Raw genomic sequence first — 19,820 nt, forward strand, 5'->3', positions numbered from 1 at the left:
TTTAAGGTACAAGATTGCTGTATAAAAATCAATAATTACTCTACCCCAGGAGTAACTGAATTAAAAAATTGTAAATCAAGACTGTAAAACTATTAAAAGGAAATTAAAAAAGATCTTGACCTCAGGAGTGGGAAGGGTTTCTTTAGCAAGATACAGAAAGCAGAGATCACAAACAAAAAGGATGGATAAATGTGACGTCACTGAAATGAAAACTCACAGGATAAAAACTCCATAAACAAAGACAAGTGTTGGCCTAGAACAGTGATGGCGAACCTATGACATGCGTGTCAGAGGTGACACGCGAACTCATTTTTTTGGTTGATTTTTCTTTGTTAAATGGCATTTAAATATATAAAATAAATATCAAAAATATAAGTCTGTTTTACTATGGTTGCAAATATCAAAAAATTTCTGTATGTGACACGGCACCAGAGTTAAGTTAGGGTTTTTCAAAATGCTGACACGCCGAGCTCAGAAGGTTCGCCATCGCTGGCCTAGAGGCTCTCTGTAGCATATGCACCAGTGAAATGAACAGTCAGCCGTCGAGAGGTACACATGATTGAGAGAAAGGAAATTCAACAGCAAGTTTTATAAAAGATAGGAATGGGACATTCCCAGGAGAGGAAATAAGGTTTAATAAACACAAAAAGGATGCCTCATGACTTTGTCAGAAAAATGTAAATTATAGACACCTTTCACAAAGGTGTCTTTGCAAAGAGCAAAGGGAACCCGTCACTGCTAGCCAGGGAGTAAATTGGTGTAATTTGGCAAATATTAATGCTCCTCTATGACCTGGCATATGTCTTAGACATGCTTGCACATGTAAATAAGGAGACTCACACAAATTGAAACAATTTAAATGTCCATCAGGGAAAGGACAAATAGTTATATATATATTTAATTTTCAAATAAATACTAAAAACAGTTCAAACACATACCAAAAAGTAATGTTGAATGACTTGGAAAATAGAGTACAATACTTTTATGTATATTAAAAACCCCAAACAACACTAAGTGTATGTATCTACAAACATTTAAATATGTAAAATAAAAAATAAAAATGGACTTGAATGAGTCCTATAATATAATAAACATTGCCTATGTGGATGGAGGGAAAAGTGGAGTTCAACTTCATAATGTTTAATTTCTTATGAAAAATGTAAAGTGAAAATGTTAGTATTTATTTTTGGTGATAAGTACACAAATGCTTGTTTCATAATCATCTGTCCCCCCCCCCCCCCTTCTTTTAGTTAGTCCTTATCTGAGGGTATTTTCCATTGACTTTTAGGGAGAGTGGGAGAGAGGGACAGACAGACATCTAAGTGAGGGAAACACATGGTTGGTTGCCTCCTAGGGGAGCCCAGGACAGGGTCCCGCCCGGGGTGGACCCTTTGGTCCGCAGGCCGACGCTCTAGCCACTGAGCCAAACTGGCCAGGGCTCTGGCCCTTTTAGTAAAAGGTAAAAGTTTTGAAAATGAAAAATTGAAAACTTGATGGAGTTCAGTCATGGTGATTTAAAAAAGTGTATATGGTGAGTATAGAACAGAGCTCTTGCCGGTTTTATTTTAGTTTTTATGTCAATTTTTGAATTTGCGGTTGGGTGAGAATAAAGTGTTAGGAACTTCATCCAAGTGAAAGCTGTCATAACCGATGGTGGCAGAAGTCACGTTCCGGGGAAAGGGACCTGGCGCCGGGGTGTGTGTGTGTGTGTGTGTGTGTGTGTGTTGTTGTTGTGGGGGTGGGGGCCGGGGCTGCGTGCGGGGTGCGGGTGACGAAACCCGCGGTAAGCGCGGCGGCGCGGAGGATGCTGGGACGCGTGGGGCTTGGGGCGCTGTGGGGAGACGTGTTCTTGGCGTCGCCAGCGCCCTGCGAAGACGCGAGGCGCGAATCCCGGTGAGTCGCCTTCTGGGGACGTCTCCGACGCCAGGCTCAGTGCTGGGTCGGTTTCCGTCCTGAAAAGGGTGGGCGTGCCCCCCGTCGTGGAGGCGCGCGGGGACTCGTTCTCCGGTCCTGGGCGCGGGGACTGGCCCGTCCGCCCGTCCGCCCGTCCGTCCGGGTCCCGGAGCGTCCCCCCGCGGCCGGCCCGGGCCCGCGCCGGCGCTCCTTTCCCGCGGGTCTGCTGATGGCGAGCGGCCCGGGCACAGCCGGATCGCGCTCTCAGCTCCGGTGCTGCCCTGAGACCTGATGACGGTGTTCGGGAGACCCGCCAGTTGTTCAGGACGGGCATCACTTTTCCCTTTTGATTTTTTAAAAAAATATTTTTATTGATTTTAGAGAGGAGGGGAGAGGGAGAGAATCACTGATCGGCTGCCTCCTGCACGCCCCCCACTGGGCATCGACCCGCCACCCGGGCAGGTGCCCCGACCCAAACCAACCCGGGACCCTTCAGTCCGCAGGCCCGCGCTCTATCCACGGGGCAAAACCGGCCAGGGCCCTTTTTGGTTTTTACTTTACAAAATTTCCCATTACGGTGGACAGTCGAGATTATTTTGCACTGGCTGCAGGTGCACCGCAGGGCGGTGGCATGTGAAGTGGTCGCCGGCCCTTCCGGCGCCGATCCACCGCGGGGCTTGGTTCCTACCGCAGGGGGCTTTGCCTCTCCGTCAGCGCCATCGAGCCTTGATTTCGCTGATGCCGGTTCGCGTGTCTTTTTCCCTCTTGCAGCCGCGGGACCGGAAGCGCGGCCAGCGCGGAGGGGCGCAGTCGGCGTCGCCGCGGTCTGGGACGTCCCTCTCGGGTCCTGCGGCGCCTCGCGCAGTGAGGCAGTTTGTCCGCGTTCGGCCACCGTCGCCTCGGCGTGCGCTGCGTCGGTCCGCCAGCTTCCGCCATCCCCGCCCCGGCGTGGGCCACCGAGTCCCAGGGCCCCGCGCGTGTGCCTGGGGGCGCGGGCGGCGTTGCCGGCACGATGGCCTCGCCCTTCAGCCCGGGGCTCCCTCCGCGGCCGGAGGAGGATTGGGGTAAGTGGGGTCCAGAAAGGCCCGGGTGGCTCGGTTTCCTCCTCCCCGCCCGCCCGCCCGCGGCGGTGACAGGTGGGACGGTCTGCCGGACGAGGGCTTCGCGTGCTCCCGAGGGTGCTGCCGACTCCCGAAGGGAATGGCCGTCGGTTGTCGCTGTCCCCCCTGGGGGCGCACCAGGCAGGGACTTCGTGGGGCGGGACGACGTGGTCCAGCGCGGAGCGCAGGAGGCCTCGGTGGAGCGTGGGACCGGGTAGCTGCCGGATTGTGTGCGCGTGTGCGTGTGCGTGCGTGTGTATGTCTGTACGTGCGTGCACTTATGTGTACCTGTGTACATCTGTGTGCCCGTGTGTATGTATGTACCTATGTATGTGCACGTGTGTACCCGTGTAGATGGGCTTGTGCGTACCTATGTACACACGTGTGTACATGTGTGTATGTACATGTACATACGCTGACTTGTGTGTGCATATGTACACCCGTGTGTGCATGTGTACATGTATGTGTGCCTGTGTACGTGCATGCCTGTGCACGTGTGCATACCTATGTTCACCCATGCGCATCCATGTACCTGTGTACGTGCGGCGCTTGTGTATGTGTACCTGTGTATGTGTGCGCACATGTATATTTGTCAGTGCATGTGTTTGTAAGTGTGTGCACTTGTGTATGTACACATGTACGTGTGTGTGTGCGTGAAATGTGTGTGCAACAGAGGTTCATCCTGCGGCATCCACTGTTGCTCTGGGCTGATGTCTGTCCGTGTAGCAGAGAAGCAGAGATCCCGGCACCTGCCTTAGGACCCGCTCATCTGGACGGACCCACAAGCCCTGTAGTCCTGACTGTTCTCCAGATACAGCTGTAGGTTTTCTTGCTGGGATAGTTCCCTTTGTGGTGGTGGGCGGGGGTGGGGGGGTGGGGGTGGGGTGGGGCGGTGGAGAGGAATGTGCTGGGACTGAGGGGGAGAAGTATTGTCATCTCTAGAGGAACCTTATCCCGCCTGGGAGTGCGAGACCTGATGCTAGGACAGTACTCTTTTTGGGCTTTAGTGGGAATTGGGATTGTGTAGGCTCTGGAGTGGCCCTGTGCTGAGCCTGCACCATTCACCAGCTTTGGAATTTGGGGGGAACCCAGAGCATCTTCATCTTTCCTCTTGGACCATCATTCTCAGCAGCAAGAGTGGAATCTCAATTCCATTTATTGAACTAAAGTTTCACTTGATTTTCCCAAGGCAGAACTTCTTTTAAATTGCGGTTAGAGATTTAGTTCAACCCTTGGGTAGATTTTCTATGAGTTGCTGGAGAAACTTTAGACCAGTGGTTCTCAACCTTCCTAATACCGCGACCCTTTAATACAGTTCCTCATGTTGTGGTGACCCCCAACCATAAAATTATTTTTGTTGCTACCTCATAACTGTAATTTTGCTACTGTTTTGAATCGTAATGTAAATATCTGATATGCAGGATGTATTTTCATTGTTACAAATTGAACATAATTAAAGCATAGTGATTCATCATAAAAACAATATGTAATTATATATGTGTTTTCCGATGGTCTTAGGCGACCCCTGTGAAAGGGTCGTTCGACCCTCAAAGCGGTCGCAACCCACAGGCTGAGAACCGCTGCTTTAGACCATCTACTCCAAGAGTATTTTCCCAAGCTAACTATAACAGAAATAAGAACAATTGCCATTTATTTAGCATTTTATTGTCAGGTGCCCTGCTGAACTCTTGCATGTATTATCTTTTAAAAAAAAAAAATATTTTATTGATTTTTTTACAGAGAAGAAGGGAGAGGAGTAGAGAGTTAGAAACATCGATGAGAGAGAAACATCGATGAGCCGCCTCCTGCACAACCCCCACTGGGGATGTGCCCACAACCAAGGTACATGCCCTTGACTGGAATCGAACCTGGGACCCTTCAGTCCGCAGGCCGACGCTCTATCCACTGAGCCAAACCGGTGCTGGCTGTATTGTCTTTTTTTTTTTTTTTTTAATGTTTTCATTGATTTCAGAGAGGAAGGGAGAGGGAGAGAGTGATAGAAACATCAGTGATGAGAGAGAATCATGGATCTGCTGCTTCCTGCACGCCCCCCACTGGGGATGAGCCTGCAATCTGGGCGTGTGCCCTGACCGGGAATCTAGCTGTGACTTCTTGGTTCATAGCTGGACGCTCACCGGAGTCACACACACCAGGTGCTTTATCTTATTAAACCCTCCCAACAGTCCAGTGAGGTTGTTATTTTACAAGTGAGTGAACTGAGGTTGAGAGAGAAGGAGTGCTCGGTGTTGGCGCTAGAGAGACGCAGAAGCAGGATCCGAACCAGGTTGGTCTACCTCCCAAGTCTGTGCTCCAGTCGGTGTTCTGTGCTGCTTCCCCGAATTATTTCTACCGACTGGATTCTTACCAAGATCTCTCAGTTATATTAGGTCATTAAGACTGTTTTCTCAGCTGGTAAACGACTAAATATTCATGTTGCTTCTTAAGCTATACCTGTGGGTACTTCCTGGGAGCATTGTGTTACATTTTTCTTCTGATACACAGGCTGCACTTTCCTGACTGATCTCCATGTTCTCGTTAAAGAGCATTCAGATCTTGTGGTCGGTCACTGTCCCCCCTGAATGTGCCGTTCCCAGGCTTTCTCTTCAAGCTGTCAATAGTCCCCTTAGTTCACACTGTAATTCTGATGCCTTAGGTGTTCAGTAAGTAGGATAGATTTTGTGGGCACTAGAGGGAAACGCTTCTGTCTGCTAGCGTTTTTCAGTAGAATATGCATTTTATTTCTGGGAAGTACTTAACTGATTTGATTTTTTTATTGGAAGCTGACCAGTTCTATTTAAAGGGTCAGATTATATAATTAGTACTCCTTGTGACCCTAGCAACTGAGTAATTGAAGAGTTGATTAGCTCAGAACAGCTGTGATGGGGAGTGCTCTTCCTACTTTAACTTGAGTGATGAAATTTTAGAGCGCGATTTCGAAAACATTTTCTGTGAAGGTCCAGATAGCAGATACTTTAGGTCATGTGGTCTCTCTTGCAATTCCTGGACTCCAGCATGGCAGCTTTACTGTGGACACTGGAATTTGAATTTCACAGTTATTTTTAATGCTTAATCGACTTTATCTTTAGTACAGTTTTAGATTTACAGAATAAATAAGCAGATAGTACACTGAGTTCCATATTACACTCCCCAACCCCCATTATCTTGCATTAGTGTAGTACATTTACGGTATTATAATGGATGAGCCAGTAACTAAAGTCCATAGTTTACATTAAGGTTTATTGTGAGTTGTACCTTCTGTGGATTTTGACACATGTGTCATGTCCTGAAGTGAGGACTTCAGGAATTTGAAGAGTTTTGCCCTTTGTACTCCCATTCCATGCCGCTGAGACTGCTCTCTCCGGTCTCCTCACTTCAAACATAGGAATTATGCTGCCTCTCTATTACTAACTAGACCGATAACAGGAACAGCTCACCAACCTTACACCAAAGAACACATATGCAAGCATTTGTAGGCAGTAATAGTCACATGTATCCACTATTAGAGTATCACAGAGAACAATTTCACTGCCCTCAAATACCTGTGCCCCGCTCACCCTCCTCCCTTCTTCCTGGGCAACCACTGATCTTTTCACTGCCTCTCTCATTTCCAGAACGTCTTACAGTTGGGAGGCAGGAGAAGAGGGAGGAGATGGAGAGAGAGGAGTGAGAGTGAGAGGTGAGGTGTAGGGGGAGAGGAAGATCTCTTATAAGGCCACAGTCCTATCAGTTAGAGCCTCACCCTTAGGACCTCATTTAACCTAGCTGCCCCTAAAGACCACCCTGTTTCTGATGTAGTCACATTGGGGGTTAGTACTTTAATGTATAGATGTTGGTGGCACATAATACACAGTTTGTTTATCCATTTCCCTGTTGAAGGACATCTTGGTTGTTTTAAAATACTATTGACAATTATATATAAAGCTGCTATACATATTCACGGTTTTGTGTGGAGGTAAGGTTTTAGATCATTTGGGTGAATACCAGCAGCATGATTGCTGGGTCAACGGTAAGAGTACGATTAGTTTTGTAAGAAATTTCCAAACTGTCTTAGAAGTGGCTGCACCATTTGCATTCTCATCAGAAATGAGTGAGAGTCCTGTTGTTTCACGTCCTTGCCAGCATTGGGTGTTGTCAATGCTTTGGATTTTAGCCATTCTCATAAGTGCGTCATGGTATCTCATTGCAGCTTTAATCTGCCTTTCTCTGACGAGAGGTGATATGGAGCATTTTGTCATGTGCTTATGAAGTCATCCATGTGTCTCCGCTCTCCTCCTCCTGCTCCCTCTCCCTGCCCCTCCCTTGCATTTGTGTAAATACCACTTCACACAGATCCCCTAATTGTTAAATTTTACCTCATTTGCCCCATTTCTCTCTTGAGGGATGTGTTGACTGATTACCCCTAAACACTGCAGTTTATACTCCCTCTCCCCAAACAGGGATACTCCTGTATTCCAGCCATACACTCCTTCCCGCCAGGACATAAACGTTGGTACAGTATTGCTGTCCAGGGCACAGCCACCATTCAGCTTTGGCCATCTGTCTTCATAGTGGCTTTCTCCTTTCTTGACAGGGGTTCTCTCTGCAAACATGCATTGCTTTCACTTGCCTGGACTGGTTCCTTAGTCTTTTCCTGTCTCTCGTGGCCTTTACAGTCTTAAAGAGCACAGTCTTTTATTCTATCAGGTGACCCTGGGTCTGTCCACTGTCTCCTCGTGATCAGAGTCAGGCGTGCGTCATGGTGGGCTGCTAGGACACGACACTGCTCTTCTCAGTGTGTTGCATCTGGAGGCATACGCTGTGGGTCTGTCCCACGGTGACGGTCACCTTGACGGTATAGTCAGGTTGGTGTCTGCCAGGTTTCTCCACTGTCAAGTCACTGTTTGGGGGAGACAAGCTGCCATGATGCCAATATCCTGTTCCTTAGTAAGCCTGCATCCTGGTCTCCATTGCTAACTGCAGCCTCCACCAGCTCCTCCTGTAACACCGAGGGGGTCATCTCTGCCATTGTCGCCATTTGTAATCGATGTTGTACTGTGAGGCGAGCCTCCGTTATGTGCGTGTGTGTCAATGTGGACTCACTGATTCCTGCTTGATTCAGTGGGTTGTGATCACTCTCATTTTACTTTGATGCCAGATTTTCCCAGATTTGACCAGTGGGAGTCCATTCATACCAGCTCTTCTATTCTTTTGACATCCTCATCATTCTCTGAGAATTTCCTTATTTTCTGTCACAACATTTCCAGCCTCATCTTGTACTTTCCCTGCTTCAACCATGGAATGAGCCATTTCTTCAAGGAACTCCTTAGTCGACTCCCGTTGAGTGGATGATGGCATTGAGTTCAAGGTCTGAGCACAGTGTTTTCGTGTCATTGCTGTCAGGGCCTTGCAGTGAAAGGTAGTCCTTTTCTTTCTTTTTTTTTTTTTTTTTTAAATATATTTTATTGATTTTTCACAGAGAGGAAGGGAGAGAGATAGACAGAAACATTGATGAGAGAGAAACATCGATCAGCCGCCTCCTGCACATCCCCCACTAGGGATGTGCCCGCAACCCAGGTACATGCCCTTGACCGGAACCGAACCTGGGACCTTTCAGTCCGCAGGCTGACGCTCCATCCACTGAGCCAAACCGGTTTTGGCAGGTAGTCCTTTTCTGAGCGCTTTCACTATTACTGCCTACAAATGCTTGCATATGTGTTCTTTGGTGTAAGGTTGGTGAGCTGTTCCTGTTATCGGTCTAGTTAGTAATAGAGAGGCAGCATAATTCCTATGTTTGAAGTGAGGAGACCGGAGAGAGCAGTCTCAGCGGCATGGAATGGGAGTACAAAGGGCAAAACTCTTCAAATTCCTGAAGTCCTCAATCAAGCATGTCAGACTCAAAGGCTAGCACGGGCCAAATAAACAAGGCGTAAGTGTATATGGGCTGCAAAAAAACAAAAGCTTCCATTTTCATAGAAACATAGGTTTATTTCTATAGAGACATGCTGAATACAAAGGGCTGAAATAAATGAGTCATTGTTAACATAAAATAATAGAACATTTAAATAAAAATTAATATTTTTTCTTGAACATTAACTTACTAGACACTGAATAATTGCACAAATTAGTAAGCATAACGCAAATAAACCTTTTTTCCTTGTTCTCCGAAAGCAAAGTATTTCCTGTTGCGCACACCAAACAAGTCAGTACAAGATTAATGATGTGGCAATCAGCTGCTAAAATATTCACTGCTAGTATTAGTGGAGATAAATGGTGTGCCTAGGCATGTAAGGGAAATGAATGTAACATGATTTTAGTCATCAGTCATTAGTGAACGTTGTAGTTCGTTATTAATAACTAGTGGCCTGTTGCACGAATTTGTGCACATTGAAAGGAAATTAATTAAAAGAAATATTTTAATATTGCTATTTGCCTTTTTTCTATAATAGAAGTGTCAACCAAATTCACGATCGACAATGATAGATTGAAACACACATGTGAGATTGGCGCCAGCGAGAGCTTTATATGTATCGTGCATGCACGAGTCAACTTAGCCTTTTATATATCCTACTAGAGATCCAGTGCATGAAATTCATAGGGGGGGGGGTGTCCCTCAGCCTGGCCTGCAGCCTCTTTCACAATCCAGGACTCCTCGGGGGATGTCTGACTGCCAGTTTAGGTCCGCTAAACTGGCAGTCGGACATCTCGCAATCCGGGACCGCTGGCTCCTAAACGCTTGCCTGCCTGCCTGATCATCCCTAACCACTCTACCTGCCTGCCTCATTGCCCCTAACCACTTGCCTGCCTGCCTGATCACCCCTAACCACTCGCCTGCCTGCCTCATTGCCCCTAACTGCCTCTGCCTTGCCCCTGCTGCCACGGCTTCATCCGGAAGGACGTCCGGAATGAGGTCTGGAAGGTTGTTCAGCTGTCTGGTCTAATTAGCATATTACACTTTTATTATTATAGTTATAATAAAGAGCTAATATGCTAATTAGACCGAACAGCAGAATGACTGTCCGGAAGACCTTCCGGACTACCTTCCGGACGAAGCCAGAGCTTCGAGGGCTGAGGCAGCTGGGGCTAGGAGGGCCGAGGCAGCCGGGGCTGCAAGGGCCAAGCCTGTTGCATGAATTTTGTGCATTGGGCCTCTAGTATTGAATAAACTTGCTTAATTAGACCTGCTTTCTAATTTAGCTAAAGTTTTTCCAGCCCAGTGAAGCACCCCAACTTCTCTTTCAGGTAATTGTCAGCAACACAGCAGTAAATATCAACACGAAGCAGATGATTATTATAGATCCCTCAGGGAGAAAAAAGGGTAAAATATTTAATTGCAGCAGTGTTTGACTATACCAGGTGTACCGGTTAATAAGGTGGATTTTTTCCGTAGATGGAGTTACACATATGCTGATATATATGCTATTTAATATGTATGCTATTTTGTTGTATTGACAGCAAGCTTCAAAACTTCATATGTCAAATTTTCTGAAGGTGTTAACATCATAGATATTTTTATGCTTAAAAATGTCGAATTTCATGCCAAAAAAAGAGCACTTGCAGGAAGTTTTACTTCATTACTTTAATTCGAAGAAAAGTGCTGCTGAAAGTTATTGTATACTCCGGGAAGCTTATGGTGAATATGCTCCATCTCAAGATACTTGTGAACACTGGTTTAAACGCTTTAAAAATGATGATGTCGATGTGAAAGATAAAGAACGTTGGTCAACCAAAAAAGTTTGAAGACCAACAATTATAAGCATTATTGGATGAAGATGCATGTCAAACTCAGAAACAACTTGCAGAAAGATTAAATGTTGCTCAGCAAACAATTTCCGGTCATTTACAAGCAATGGGAAAGATTTTAAAGGAAGGAAAATGTGTGCCACTTTAACTGAATGAAAGACAAATGGAAAACTGAAAAGTCATCAGTAAAATGTTGCTTCAGTAGGATGAAAGAAAGTCTTTTTTGCATCGAATTGTGACTGAGGATGAAAAGTGGATTTATTTTGAGAATCCCCAATGCACAAAATCATGGGTTGATCCAGGTCAACCATCAACATCAACTGCGAGGCCAAATTGCTTCACAAAGAAGACACTGCTCTGTGTTTGGTGGGATCGGGAAGGTATGGTGTATTATGAGCTTCTAAAACCAGGTGAAACCCTTAATACTGATCGCTACTGACAACAAATAATCAATTTGAACCACGCGTTGATAATAAAACGACCAGAATGGGCCAGAAGACACGGCAAAGTAATTTTGCTTCATGGTGACACACCATCACACACTTCAAAACCAGTTAAAGACACGTTAAAAGATCTTGCCTGGGAAGTATTAACCCACCCGCTGTATTCACCAGACCTTGCTCCTTCAGATTCCCACTTGTTCCGATCGATGGCGCACGCGCTTTCTGAGCAGCACTTCAAAGCATACGAAGAAGTGGAAAATTGGGTCTCTGAATGGTTTGCCTCAAAACAAGAAAAGTTCAATTGGGACGGTATCCACAAATTACCTGAAAGATGGAGGAAATGTGTAGGACTTTACTTTGGATAAAGCACTTTTGATGTTTCTCTTGAAATTACCATGTTTTCTTTGATTACAAAATCGGCATTATTAACTGGTACACCTGATATTCTGCGCAGTGAGAAAACCTGAAGTCATTTTCAAGGTCCACCATTTTTTACTTCTTTTCAGTTGCGTCATGTTTCTAAGCTTTCTAAATCTCTGTTTTCCGGCTAATGAAAAGAAAATAGGATTCCACCGAGTCTCCTATCTACCTACTCCAGGACTTCTGTGAGGATCAAATGAGATGAGGCATGGGAAAATGCTTCACAGACATTTGTGTGTAAAATGTTTCCACCTGGCTATAAAGCAAGTTGGGTTCCTGGGTTGAAGAAACTTCAAGGAGGCTAGTCGCTAGGGAGAGGAAGCCAGGTGTTGCTACATGACGTCATTATCCAGCGCCCAAAGCCACTGTTTCCAGGCTGGGCTGGGCTGTGGGCCGCATTTTGTGTCATAGGGTTTCGGCAGTGTTGGCTGCGATTTGGTGGGCCGTTGCTCTGGGCTTGTGTCCCACTTGGGGGAAGCCGAGTGTTGTGGGTGCCAGGTCCGCGGTGCCATTTCTCTGTAAAAGGCCAATGTGTGTCATGGCAGCTCCTGCATTGAGTGTCTGACCCCTGGTGGTCAGTGCACATCATAGCGACTGGTCAGACGGTTGAACACTTAGCATGTTACCTTTTATATATATAGATTATAACAGGATATTGTAAAAATTTATGAAATTTTTATTAAAACGGTTATTACATACCGTTATATTGGTTGGGCCACAGAAATATTTGTTGGGGGCGCATGTGGCCCACAGGCTGTGAGTTTAACCTCCTTGTTCTAGACCAGCGGTTCTCAACCTGTGGCTCACAACCATTGGTCAAAACACATATAGCATATCAGATATTTACATTATGATTCATAACAGTAGCAAAATTACAGTTATGAAGTAGCAACGAAAATAATTTTATGGTTGGGGGTCACCACAACATGAGGAACTGTATTAAAGGGTCACGGCATTAGGAAGGTTGAGAACCACTGAGACGTTAGGGAGAATAGACGCATTGTATGGTATTCAGCATCTTGACTTTTCTCTACAGTAAATTTACCCTAGTTTATTGAAGAATATTTTCTGTGGCCACAAATTTCTTGGTTTATAACGAAATCTTATTAGGAACTTGGAATATAGTTAGATTTGGTGAAATAAACTTAATGGTTTAGATCAGTGGTCATCAACCGGGAGTCCGTGGACCACTGGTGGTCCGTGAGGTCCGAAAGGTTGATGACCGCTGGTTTAGATGAGTGAGTTCTTTACTGTTTAGATAGGAAATTGGTTGTCTCTTAACTTCTGGCGTGGCTGGCGGACACCCAGTGCATTTGCTGTCCCCATTCTCTCCTGTCCTCAGGCTGAGCATCCAAATCCCTCTTCATGCTGACCCCATAGGGGCCTCCGAATTGGGATTAGTGATGCTCCAGAAAGTCGTTACCAACTAGTCCAATGTGATGTGACATGAAACCTGTTTTTAAATCCCTGGTGTAAGATTGAGTTCACAAGATAAAAATTACATGGACAACAGCACAAATTAGAAACCAGCTTTGAATTGGTTGTCATTCACACAGCTGGAGTTTATCAATAATTAGAGGCCTGGTGCACAAAATTCTGCACTGGGGGGAGGGCGGTTTTTTTCTCAGCCAGGCCTGCACCCTCTTGCAGTCCAGGACCCTTGCTTCCTACCGCCTGCCTGTAGTGGAGGCAGGAGAGGCTCCTGCCACCACCGCTGTGCTCACCAGCCATGAGCCCTGCCTCTGGCTGAGTGGTGCTCCCCCGGTGGGCACACACTGACACCAGGGGGCAGCTCCTGCATTGAACATCTGCCCCCTGGTGGTCAGTGCGCATCATAGCGACTGGTTGTTCTGCTGTTCAGTTGATTTGCATATTGGGGTTTGATTATATAGGACTAGAGACCTGGTGCACGAAATTCGTGCATGGGGGGGTGTCCCTCAGCCTGGCCTGTGCCCTCTCACAATCTGGGACCCCCTCAGGTAGGGTCCCTAGGCCTGGCTGGCGATCAAGGCCTATCGGGGCTTTCCTTTCCCCGGGTGCCTGCAGCTGGCCTTCGCCCCGCTGCTGCCACTGCTTGCCATCTGTGCGGCGCTGCCTCACCCTCCCCTGCCACTGGTTGCCTCCCTCTGCAGGCGACAGGCATGGGGTGCGATCGTTTGGCTGGCCTGGGCCTTCCTCTGTGGGGTTATCGATTGTGGGGCCCCCAGATTGATTGTCCTGCAGAGGAGGTCCCGCCCACCTGCTGCAGCGCTGCCAGCCGGGTGGCCTGGGTCTCTCTTTGTGGCTGCCAGCTGGGTGGCCTGAGCCTCCCTCTTTGGGGCAATTGATCACGGAGCCCCCCCATCGATCGCCCTGCAGAGAGTGGCCTGGACTTGCCTCTGCGGGGTGATTGTGGGGCAATGGGGGGGCCTCCCTGACTAATCGCGTCACACCCGCCTTGGCTGGCCTGGTGCCAGTGTTTGTCATAGCATGGTTGTCTGGGAGGTTGTCTGGAAGGTCGTCAGATGGTCATTCTGCTGTTTGGTCATTCGGTCAATTGGCATATTATGCCTTTATTATTGTAGATGGTAATTGGTGATAATATCCTATCTAATAATAAACATGGTAATTGACTGTACCTTTGCTATGCCTCCCATTGGCGAATCAGCGTGACATGCAAATTAACCGCCAACAAAGATGGCGGCTAATTTGCATACTGTAGGCAGGGCAGTACAGCACAGCCGCCAGCGCGAGAGCCACCATCCAGGCCCCTGTGTGCGACCCCAGAAGCTGCCTGCCTGCTGCCAGTGATCGGATCCGATCCCAGGCCGCAGGCTGGCCCCAGAAGCCGCCCAGAAGCGGCCCAGAAGCCGGTGATCGGGGCGAGATGGGGGTTGACGCCTCTGCTCGAGGCGTCAGGCCTGGGCAAAGGCAGAGCCGGCAATCGGAGGGGTCTGGGGGTCCCCTGCCCAGGCCTGATGCCTGGGCCAGAGGCATTAGGTGTGGGTAGGGGGTGGAGCCGGTAATCGGGGGGAGATGGGAGTCCCCTGCCCAGGCCTGAAGCCTGGGCCAGAGGCGTCAGGCCTGGGTGGGGGGCGGAGCCGGCGATCAGAGGGAGATGGGGGTCAGGCCTGGACCGGGATGGGGGTGGGGCAAGCCGGTGATTGGTGTGAACTACAGAGGAAACACCTTTTCTGACCGCTCATTGGCTAAGTTCCCTGTATGCCACTGGTAATATTCTTAGTAACTTGGGTAATAAGAATCCAAAAAGGTGATCTAGGGTTTTTCACCACACACCTGGCGAAAAAAACCGAGGTCCGCTGCTGGAGGGCTAAGAAATGTCATATCCTGCCCTAGCCGGTTTGGCTCAGTGGATAATGCCTTGGCCTGCCGATGGCAGGGTCTGAGTTCAATTCTGACCAAGGGCATGTACCTAGGTTGCAGGCTCCTCCCTGGCCGGGGCCCAGGTCAGGGCTCATGCAGGAGGCAACCAATCAGAGTGTTCCTCTCACTTTGATGTTGCTCTCTGTCTTTCCCTTTCTCTTCCACATTCTCTAAAAATCAATGGAAACATATCCTCAGGTGAGGATAAAAAAAAAAAATAAAGAAATTATTATTATATGAAAGCCACATCTTGAAAATGCCTAAAGAAAGTTGTCATTTTTCATGGTGACGGGACTGGAGTCCGTGTTGATGAAAACACATTGGTGGCTGCGGTGACTGGCAGTGGCTGCAGCAGCAGGGTGATGGGGCTAGTGCCTTCCCCTGACCAGCTCGGTCACCTCCCACAAAGGGAGGCCAGACTGCGTCTTAGGCCCGCTCCCCAAGGGGAGCAGGGAGCGGGCCTAATTCTTCACTAGGACATCCTCTGAGGGCTCCCAGTATGTGAGAGGGGGCAGGCTGGGCTGAGGGCACAAATGAACTTGAGAGAGAGGAATGTGGACCAGCCAGGCACAAATGAGCTCACGAGAGAGGGATGGGGACCAGCCAGGCTGCAGCCCGGGAGAGGAACAAGCCGCCCAACCCATGGTCCTGGGCGCCAGCGGCTGGGGCTGCAGCCTGGGAGAGGGACAAGCCACATGCCCTATGGTCCTGGGCGCCAGCGGCTGCAGCCTGGGTGAAGCTGCCTTCCCATGGTCCCTTGAGGCTGCGGCTGGCCCGGGTGAAGCCGGCCCAGGTCCTGGGTGCCTGCGGCCGGCCAGAGGGAGGGAAGCCTGGGTCCCGGGTGCCTGCAACCTGCTGGAGGAGGGAATCCTGGGTCCCAGGTGCAGAGCGAGGCAGAGGTGGTTAGGGGCGATCAGGCAGGCAGGCAGGCAGGCGGTTAGGAGCCAATGGTCCCGGATTGCGAGAGGCAGTCGGACATCCCCTGAGGGGTCCTGGATTGGAGAGGGTGCAGTGCAGGGTGAGGGACCCCCCCACCCGCATACGAATTTCGTGCACCGGGCCTCTAGTTACCAATAATAGTAATGCCAGCTCCATCAGCCTAAGCCTGAGAGATCTGGCATAGGGATACAGTGGTTATCCATGGGTCAGAACATGGAATTGACAGTTCATCTCTGTTCTTTTCTTCTAAGATTCTGCTTTGTTTGCTGAACTTGGCTATTTCACAGACACCGAGGACCTGCACTTGGGCGCAGAAAATGAAGCTCCGGTAAGTACCCACGAGAGGAGAAGCAGTGAAGGGTGTGAGATTTCAATTCTACCCTAATTATTGCAAGAAGGTTTCAGGATAACAGGTTTAGACTAGTTAAGTTTAAATAGCACTAAGTGTGATAGTTAGTAGCCATTTTGTAGTCAGTATATTTAGGGTTATAGAAATTACATTGGTCTTGGTGTGAGACTTGTATTCTAATTCCACATTTAGCTCAGGGGTGGGTGACCTTAGAAAGTCCCTTCGCTGCCTGCTTCTTGGTTTCTATAGGTAACTTGATGCACCAGGGAGATGGTGATGGAGCCACAGACCCAGTCAATAGAACTTACTTTTTGAAGGTTATGTATCTGTAGTGTAGAATGCTCGGACACCTGGCTGTGTCCTTACTTTTTGCCTTTGAGTGGGTGGAAGTCTATGTAAAAGCTATTGTAGTACTTTGAGTCCTCAAAAATACCTTAGATTTTCTTTCCTGGATTTGAACATTTGTGTTAGCACGTTGGCTGAGAGAACTTTTATTTGTCTTTAGTGGATGTGGTGCTGTTTCAGTTGGGAAATAATTCACATGAACAGAGTGATTTTATGTGCACATCAATTGGGTTGGATATTTATATACTCAGGTTGATAAGTGTATTTTTTAAGCCCTTATCAACCTGAGTATAAAAATATGTATTGCTTGCTCAGTGGGTTTCTCAGACATTTCTCAAAGAACTAGAGGCCCGGTGCATGAATTTGTGCACTGGTGGGGCCCAGTGGGCCTGCCCCAATGGGGGTTGATTGGGGGCGGGGCCAGCTAGGGCGAGGGCCGTGGTTGTTCCGGTTGTTCGAGTTGTTCTGCCATTCAGTCACTGGGCTTTTAATGTGTAGGATTAGTCAGCTCAGACAGCTGTAACAAAATATCATAAAATTGTGTGGCTTAAACAACAGAAATGTATTTTTCTCACAGTTTGGGAGGCTGGATTTTGGGTCAGGGTACCAGCATAGCATTGTCCCATACACCAGAAAGTGGTAGATTGATTGCCAGTCAGGGCACATGCCCAGGTTTCAGATTCAATACCCAGTCCAGTGAGTGTAGGAAACAACAGAACAATGTTTCTCTCTCCTTTCTTCTCTCTGAGATCAATTAAAATGAATGATAAATAAATAATTTCTATAAGTATGGTTTTAACAGGAAAGACATTAATGATCTTTGAAGTGAAAAACTCATTATAACACATATATACAGCATGACCCCATTTAAAAATATATTTATTGATTTTAGAGGAAGGGAGAGGGAGAGATAAATAGAAACATCAGTGATGAGAAAGAATCATTGATCAGCTGCCTCCCCCACCTCCCCCCCCACCCCCCCCCACCCCCGAGGTTTGAGCCCGAAACCTGACTGGGAATCATATTGTGACCTCCTGGTTCATAGATCAATGCTCAACCACTGAGCCCCACCAGCCGGGCCCCATTTTTATCAATACCAGGCACATGAGGTACATTGGCAAGATCTCACTCCTAGACGAAAGTCTGAAATTGCCCAAATTCCTTTGCAGCTAGGTGTCGGGATATGAATTCGTTTCTGCCGAATGGATGGGCTTGCACAATATTTTGAAGGCAGAAGTGGGTCAGAGGCATCTTCCCACAGTTTGGGCTGTTTGCTGCTGATGATCATGTTTGCAGAGATGTGGAGGGTTTCTGCAGCAGAATCCAGGCTGTGCACAGGCAGCTGTGGCAGAGGCAGTGCCCAGTGACCTGTTTTGTGGGAGCTGGAGGGCACTTGCGGGGGCAGCAGTTTCCTGATTCCCGGGTCAGAGCTGTGCCAGAGTGTCCTAGAATTCAGTTGTGGCTGAAGGGCAGCTCCTCCCCCTGGGCAGGGAGTCTTTCCTGGGGGGCCCAGCCTAATACCCACTCCTCCAGCTTTCCGATGATTTCCCAAGCACCAATTCCCTGTGCTAAATTCTTTCCTGCCTAAAATAGCAAAGATCTAAAAACATTTTGAATCCTCTACTGTCAACGAAAACAATGCTGCACAGGGTCAGGTCTGAGAAGTGGGTGAGGTGTTGCAGAAGGCTCCCTTCTTTGAGTCTCAGCTTCCTCTTCTGTAGAATGGAGACCAAAGATTATCTGTTCATAGTTACTGAAGACCATGGCAGCTGTGTTTTCCGAAGATGGCCACAACATTTCCCATCCCTCCAGTGGCCTTGCCACTTTCCGCCACATCCTCTCTCTTGAAGCGGGGCTGACCGCTGACGCGCTGGTAGGCAGTACACTGGTTGCCCACAGAATTCCAAGGCTAAGGCCCACAAGGCTGTAGCCCTGCCCACTCTGCCAGTGTTTCCAGCTCCAGCCTTGCCCACACCGCTCGGGGCTCTGGCTGGTGTGGGGCCTTGCCCTCCTGGCTCGCTTCCCCTCTGGTTGGCGGTTGGCGGCCCAGTGCTTTGCCGCACACCATGGCCCCCCTGCTGGTGCTTCTGGGCCCAGCAGGGGGGGTAAGAGCCCAGGTTGGGCCTTGTACCTCCTGGCTCCTGTGTGCTGCTGCGCCCTGCACCCTGCGGCCCCTATTCTTGCCGCTGCTCCGACCGGATGCCTGGGTGCTGTGCGTGGCCCACGGGGACTGCTGTGGCCACCAGGAAAGCCTCCCACCCCATCCCTGACTCCGGCGCCCTGATCCCAGGTGCCCTGATCCCAGGGAGGCAGTGGCTGCGCCTGCTCCTGCGCCTGCTCCTGCACCTGCAGCCCGGCCCGGGAGAGGGACAAGCCGCCTGCCCACCAAGGAAAGCTCTCCCCGCACAGCTGCCCGAGACTCAGCACCGCCAAGGTCCCCGGACTCCAAATTTCTGCCAGCCAAGGTGGTTGCCGGCTGGCCCCGCCCTGACAGGGTGTGGGGGTGACCCGGCCTGGATCAGGCTGGTTGGCTGCCGCAGTGCGTGTTCTAGCCACCGGTCGTTCTGGCCGTCCTGGTCGTTCGCTGCAATGGTCGCTGGGTTTTTGTATATATAGGTAGTTTAGCAGTTGTTTTACTATGAAGGAGAGAGTAAAAACACTTGATATATTTTATAATCTGCATGGGATTTTAATGGTTTTTATTACTTTTGTGAGACACTTAGAATGTGGTCTGTTGATTAAATTAACTTAATATTGGCTGGTTGCCTAAGCAACTGATATTCTTTTACAACCTCTGCTGCCTAAAACCATCAAGAAACAGTATACTAAATTGGAAAGATCCAGAGAAATATGGTCCTGACTTTATAATTCACTGTCCTTATGCTGTGAAAGGACAGTCTTTTTGGCTGGAGACAAAGGCTGAGGCAGGGCCTGCACGTCAGCGAGTGCTGCCTCGCTCAGGCCGGCCTCGCTGCCCGGGCGGCAGGCTGGGGAAGTGTGGGGAGCTTTGGTGCTACAAGCACAGGGCTGCCTAGTTTTTTGATGTGTGGATTCAGAGAGAACAAAGCAAAGGAGGCTGATTTAAAAAGTGGTTCTTTCCCGACCTATGTAGTGTTTTCTTCTCCTGTGAACTTGTACAGTGTGTACTCACTGATAGGCAGGGTGATAAGAGAGCAGTTTCCCTTCTCCCTCTGTTCCATTCTCAGTAAAAATAATCCACATGGGAGACATTTTGAAATGTTATTCTAG

The 19,820-nt window shown here is 48.5% G+C and overlaps 1 protein-coding gene across 3 annotated transcripts in view; it reads left to right on the forward strand.

The window, feature by feature from the left end:
- The first annotated feature begins 1,769 nt into the window (after positions 1-1,769).
- Positions 1,770-19,820, forward strand: part of ATF6 (activating transcription factor 6) — a 143,535-nt gene continuing 125,484 nt past the window's right edge. For 2 of the 3 annotated variants that reach the window (XM_036342270.1, XM_036342272.1), the window contains exons 1-3: positions 1,770-1,893; positions 2,665-2,957; positions 16,129-16,205. In XM_036342270.1, coding sequence (XP_036198163.1) covers positions 2,906-2,957; positions 16,129-16,205 — 129 coding nt within the window. In that variant the 5' untranslated portion in view covers positions 1,770-1,893; positions 2,665-2,905. Of the gene's footprint in view, positions 1,894-2,664; positions 2,958-16,128; positions 16,206-19,820 lie in introns of those variants that run through there. The other variant, XM_036342273.1, reaches the window with a different exon arrangement.

The sequence above is a fragment of the Myotis myotis genome, unplaced genomic scaffold (assembly GCF_014108235.1).
Source record: "Myotis myotis isolate mMyoMyo1 unplaced genomic scaffold, mMyoMyo1.p scaffold_m19_p_18, whole genome shotgun sequence".
Lineage (NCBI taxonomy): Eukaryota > Metazoa > Chordata > Mammalia > Chiroptera > Vespertilionidae > Myotis > Myotis myotis.